At 39.8% G+C, this 6,694-nt stretch overlaps 1 protein-coding gene across 1 annotated transcript; it reads right to left on the bottom strand.

Annotated features, from left to right (window-relative positions):
- Positions 1 to 4,155: 4,155 nt before the first annotated feature.
- foxb1a (forkhead box B1a) lies at positions 4,156 to 5,094 on the bottom strand (the record flags this gene model as incomplete). The annotated part of the gene is made up of 1 exon (XM_083655046.1): positions 4,156 to 5,094. The coding sequence occupies one exon, from the start codon at positions 5,092 to 5,094 to the stop codon at positions 4,156 to 4,158; it is 939 nt and encodes a 312-aa protein (XP_083511172.1).
- Positions 5,095 to 6,694: the final 1,600 nt, after the last annotated feature.

Here is a 6,694-nt window from a genome sequence, read left to right as displayed (position 1 = left end):
TATGAGCATGATCAAATAAGATAAGATTCACCAACAGCAGGTCGTGTGTAGGCTATTTGTGTTTAGACTGGTATTAAAAGTTAGATATTTAGAAATCTAAATTGTACAGTTGGTTAGAAACTAGCAGCCTGGTTTCATTTGGTAATTCTGAGTCATCGGTGGCTGAAAATAAGGACTTGTACATCAGTAGTCAGGCACGTTGCTCTATTTACCGCTAAAATAAATCTGTTTACCATGGTCCACAGCACCATCTGAAAATATTTGTTTTACTTTGTGGTTTTATCAAAACTTTGCGGGAAATAGGAAAATATAGCCACTGGTCATGTTTGAAAATGTCAAAGGCTTGTCAAGCATTGGCACATTTGCAGAGTATAATTAATGCAAGTTTTGTCTATCATCGATTATTTTGCTGCTTCTAAAAGTCAGTGTTGACAGCGTGTTGTCTCAGAGAAGAGAAGCTACCTTGTGGTACATGTTGGTCCATGGCCTCATTCTGTCAGCAGAGGAACTGTATCCAAGCAAACAATTCTCAACACTACTGACCAGCAAGCTAATACTGAACATGAGAGAGAGTGTGAGAGAGAGAGAGGGAGAGAGAGAGAGAGGGAGAGAGAGAGAAAAAACAGAATTCCCAATATCTTTCCCTCACAACAAATCTGACAACATTTGTTATGAGTGGGCATAAATCCACAAGATAAACTCATAAACAAATAAGTCATTCGTGCTGCAGTGAAAGCCGGCTAACGTCCAGGGTTTTATGAAACACTCGCTTCCCCTTGACAAATATCCAAACAATAAACACAGTAAATAACAGCACCCTGTCCGTTTCAGCTCCCGACTTGAGGTTAAGTTGAGTTTATTGCGGAGGCCACTGCCTGCATGCATTAAGCAAATCATAAATTATACATGCTAATTACCTTGGGCCTCCACTTTAATGAATTATTTTAATTAAACTAGGGGTTTTGCATGCGGTCTATATTTCATCCCCTGCCTAAGATGACCTTCTTCTTTGTCTAAGTAGAACATAGTTGAGAGAACAAGGACAACGCAGACTTGGATTATACAACTGAGTTCATGTTAGTGCTAATGAGTTGACACAGTAACATTCAAGCATGTTCAAACTAACTCTGGTAAACCTTGCATTCTCACAACAAAACAAGTTTAAATAACAAGAACCGTTTTTATTGATAGGCCAAAATGTATTATTAAAGGTGAAAGTGTCTAAACGTCATGTTATATGGGGCCACTGTATATTGCAGGAACTCAAAACCTTCGATGCAGAAACTCTCCATATTGGAAAGTGTTATCTCCAGAAAATAGTTTTATAGACAGTTGAGTTCACTTTGATGGATGTCAGTTGAAGGCAGAATGAGTTTTCAGTGGCAGTGGTTTGAGATCTGTGTTACAGGATTTCACTGTCTGACGCTTCTTTTCCCGCCTCCCCCTTTTGAGCCGTTGTATCATGTAACATTATTTTTTATACCAATGGCTTTACTCCATCTCATTGATGTGGTGCAATTAGTTTGTGAATTCCTTGGCTTTTTATTCAGGTCAAATTGTTTGGATGGGAATTGAATTCCAACCACTTGTTCAATCTTGCATTAGAACAAATACTGGCACCAGAAACCACTGAAGTGCAATTAAGTGTCATTTTATTCTGCATCTGTGTACAGAACAGTTCTTTAAAAAGTCCTTCAAAAAAATCTGCTCTATAACCTAAATGATGTACTTAAGGGATTCTTCGTGCAACACATGAACAAGTAATCAAATTTACTAAGAATTCACTAAAAATAATTAGAAAAATAAAAATAAAACTATATTTATAAAAGTATATTGTGAATTCAACATGGTGAGGTCTTTAATTATGAGGAATACAGATGGCTTTTTTTCTGCCAAAGAAACAGGTATGTTATTCTATTTAAGTGTGCTAATTACCATATAAATGTGCTCAATGAAAAAGCTTAATTGTCTATTAATGTGGTTTAATTGTAGTCTACAGCATAATATAGGTTTAAAATGAAAGCTTGGAAACAAGGGTTGCAACTTCAATACATTTAATCATCCAGAGTCAGCATTATATACAAATGCACAAAGTGGGGGGGGAAAACTAACACTGTTGTACAAACAGTCCGTGGGGGAGGGGTGGATTTAAATTCCAAAAGGGTCTCAGAGCTCGTTTCCTAGTTCCCAGTCAGCAATGTTTTTGTGAAAAATCAGTCTTTTTGTCTTGCTGAAAAAAAGGCAAAATCTACATTGGTGGCCCAGCCTAAGTTTGCAATTCTTTGCACTTTCAATTCAAGTGAATGAGGGAGAATGAAGTGGCGGAGACCCTTTATTTGATCTACTCGATTGCATAAAGTAAGGGAATTCTAATGTATTTGTTTAATACCCCGAGATAGGCTGTTGCTTTCTAGGGGAAGCAGATAAAGCGCTTTTTCTTCATTTAAGCCTTTCTGAAAACAAATCAAATAAGTGAGTGTAATTTATATTTATTTTGTATAGCCTATTTTATTACAAATAATGTACTATCCCATATATCATCAGAATAATGATGTATATACCCTGATGAAACAACAAAATTAAATTAAAAATAATAGAAAAAGCATAGTGCATGTCTTTAATGTGAGCTTCACCCAGTGCAGGATGGTATAATTTTCAACATGGCAATTATATGTAATTACCCTATGACATTTGTGGAATTGAAAAATATGTAACCATTGGTTAATTTAGACATAGGTCTACAATAACTTGCTATATGCATTGCTTGTCTAAATGTTTATTGTTGGGCTTAATTGTGTATAGCCTACAGCTTGATGAATGAGCCCAGTTGTCTGCGCTGTGACCATGGCATGGCAACTCCATGCATCCTAATCGACTGCACGATTCATTTCTCTCCCACTGCTTCTCTGCAAAGCGTTTGACTCTCACACTCTGAATTCACACATGCAGGTCTGAATTTAAGGTATGAGAAACTTTACATTAAAATAATTGAATTCAATTAAAACCTGAAGAATGCTATACCAAATATTGCCATCAAGTCTTTTTTTAATCACATTCAGAAATGTATTAGTATAGTAGCAGTTGTAATATAATAATAATAATAATAATAATGTCCTTAGTAAATCTCCAGAAACATTGTGATTGTTTACTTCACTTTTAATCAGAAAATATTTTGATGACCAGCTTTTTTCCCAATTCATTGCAGACTATTTGCACACTTTTCAAAAGCACGCATGCTTGCAAAAAATTAACAAAAACAAAACAACAACAACAACAACGACAACAACAACAACAATAACACAAATTTAGAATGCATGCTTTACCTAAAAAGAAACAAATTTACAGCATCTGATACACATGGTCACCACAGCGTTTTAAATTAAATGCTTCACAGAACATTTTCTGGAAAATAGATATCTAAAACATAAAACTAAAAAGTGCATTTTACAACATTTCAGTATCAGTTATTTGCAATATTCACATCTTGCATTTGAGAACATATTTGACAATACTACTTTTCAATTTTGAAAAGATTTCATAATTCTGTTTGCTTTCTTTTTACAGGGATGGTAAGAACAAATCTAACCCATATTTGGCATATATACCCTTAACCATCAGTCCAGTATTAAAAGCAAACATACACAGAATCATTGCCTCGCAAATTTCATTGACATTACAGTGGTCACATAGAAACGGTGCAAAGTGAGATTCTTTGATGAAACTGAAATTTTGTCATGGGGTTAGCAAGCATTTCAAATCATAGGTGATGGTGCCAAAATAAACTTCTTCCCTCCTCTCAGTGGCCCCACGTTCAAAACCCACATTTTACAATAAACTGAAAAATAGAACTATCAAATAATTTATATTTTGAAGAGCAATACTTCGCTGTGCGATTCTGTGCTGAACTTCTGACACAATTTAAAGCGACACATTCAACACACACACACACACACACACACACACACACACACACACACACACACACACACACACACACACACACACACACACACACACACACACAAGTGAATCATTATGCAATGCAACTTCTCGCCTTGATAGTATTTTCCCCGACAAGAATATAAACTTTGGGTTTGGTAAAAGGGGCTATGGGAGCCGACAGTTCAACACTGGAAAAGTTCACTGTTGTGTTGGTCAATGCACAGCCACCGACTGTAGTGTGGGGTTGGTCAGAGTCTCGCTCGGCGTTGCGGGGCTGCTTTGGCTCGTTGCTGTCTGTGGGGACGTCGGGCTCAGAGACTGTGGGGAGTTGGATAGAAAGGCGGGCAGGTGTGGAGGTAGCGCCGAGAAACCGGACATGGAGGTCGGGGTGGGCTTTATTGGCATGGGGATAGCCGGTAACGACTGTCCCCCGTGACAGAGGGACTTGATGGGCATGCCATATGCACTGTAGTCGCTGCTTGCCATGGAAATTGGGCCCGCCGTGTCAATCATGCTGGTGTTGTACATATGGGGCCAGGCTGAAGTCAACTGGTTGTGGAGGGGATACCCGGCAGACATCGACTGCATGGTGGAAAACGCGAGGCTCCCCGGTACCTTGTATTCTCTGGCAATGATGTTCTCAATGGCAAACGGGTGCTTAAAAGTTGATGACTGCGACACTCCGAGGTTGTAACTGGACATCTGCGGGAGGTGTGTGCCAGTGGCTGCCAGTGCGCTGAGTCTTAGTTTGGCTTGCTGTTGAAGGTAATGGGCAGCGTCGGATTGCTTACTCGGGGCCAAATGATCAGATGCCATCAACACTTTGAACCGTTTGCGGCGTCTCAAGAAACTTCCATTCTCAAACATGTCGCCGCAACTGGGGTGCAGCGCCCAAAAGCTGCCCTTACCTGGTTGATCTGGGCGCCGTGGGATTTTGATAAAGCAGTCGTTGAAGGACAGATTATGTCGCAGAGAGTTCTGCCACCGCTGGGTGTTTTCTCTGTAATAAGGGAATCGATCCATGATGAACTTGTAAATTTCACTGAGAGGGAGCATCTTCTCTGGGCAGCTCTGGATCGCCATGGCAGTGAGGGAGATGTAGGAGTAAGGCGGCTTCTGGTCGCTGTACGTGTTTCTCCCTGGACGAGGCATCCTCGATATTTTTCACAAAAGTACAAGTTTAGTCTCCGTTAATTCCTTGGCGAAGGCTTGCCACTCTTCATGGAAACAACCGCCGAAGATAGTCTAAATGCGCGCAAAGCTGGAGCTGCGTAAAGTCACCTGCGTGTGAAGCCGGTGCAATTGAGCGCCTCTGGAGTTTGCAGGCGGTCGGACGGTGCACATTTATGGAGTGACGGGCGCTGTAAGTCTTTCTTGCAAAGTAAGTCAGCTTGTCCCGCTAGCAGAGTTGAATAGGCTTCATCTGGCGTCCTTGATAAGACGAGCTAAGTGGATGCCTCCATGTCCTTCCTCTAACCATCTGATAGTTTTATGTAGTGACATGAGCAGAAAAGACCCCTGTAGAGGCGCCCCATTAATGTGCCACCTCTTTGCTATCACATGACAATTGCCATGGGAGGAGGGGGCTGGGAGGAAGGCATAATCTGGTTTCATTTACACCTATTTACATGGACACCTTGGGCCAATAGAAATCATTTCCATTTGAAGACAGAAAAAGGGGGTGAAAAGGCTCGGCAACCGGAATTGAACTGCGATGGCACTCAGTGTGAAGGTATGCGCTAACATACTTCTTCAGCGGACTTTACAGTTATACAACTCACAAATGTAAAACGAATAACGAAATGGAATGTTTAACATGGAAATTATCAGGCATATAGCAATTTATTGATATTGGCTTTTAGTGATCTCTGCTGTTGATGTCAGTCTGTATTGTATAGCCTATCATGAATTTATTAAAATTATTTATTTTGTGCAGTGTTGCGTGTAATGTGTATATTTTTCGTAAAGGTTAATGCGCGTCATGCGTAAATTGCGAGGAAGCACCTGCCCATTTACTCGTCGGTAAATCTTTTTAAGTGGATTTGAATGAATTAGCAGCATGCTATTTGTGATTTTAGTTTTACTGGACGAAATGTTAATTTATTCGAATAGCCCATAATATTTTTTTACGAAATAAATGCGCGCAATGCAAAATGATTTGCCATGAACACATTTGTTGACGAGCCGACTATTAGTTTTTCTCAGCTAATTTTGCTCCGAGCTGAGCAAAGGAAGTAGACAATAAAAACATCAACACAATGCAAACAATGCTGTTCAAACTGAAACTTCATGAGGCAATCAAGCCTATTGTGTTTATGTAAAGAAGATTGAAAAGTACTTCAGAAATGCAAATAAACCCTTGAGGATGGTGTGGTGAAAACTGTATAAAATATCCATAAGTCAATTATATGAATGTGAAAACCAAATGGGAAGCCTATTTTGAGCCATGGCTATTCAAGCTTTTGGCCAGGGCCACCTTTCCGCTTGGAGGGTTTACAATGCCAGGGACCACACACATGCACACGCAGATTTGCTCATAATTTATGCTAATTTCCCTCCATAAACCCACAATGCACCCCATCACCAGTCTGACGGATTACGAATAGAATCGCAATGCCGGAACACCAAGCTATTCTGACCCAGAAATCAGTTAGGACAGCGTCCCACCGGTTGTAAGATGTTTGTAAGATGCAAGCCAACAGGAGAAAAAAAAGCTTACTGTGATTATTTACACGGTAAATGCTTATGCATG

This window comes from Poromitra crassiceps (genome assembly GCF_964638095.1).
Source record: "Poromitra crassiceps genome assembly, chromosome: 18".
Lineage (NCBI taxonomy): Eukaryota > Metazoa > Chordata > Actinopteri > Beryciformes > Melamphaidae > Poromitra > Poromitra crassiceps.
The sequence above is the reverse complement of the archived record's forward strand: the minus strand, read 5'-3'. Positions and strand labels throughout refer to the sequence as shown.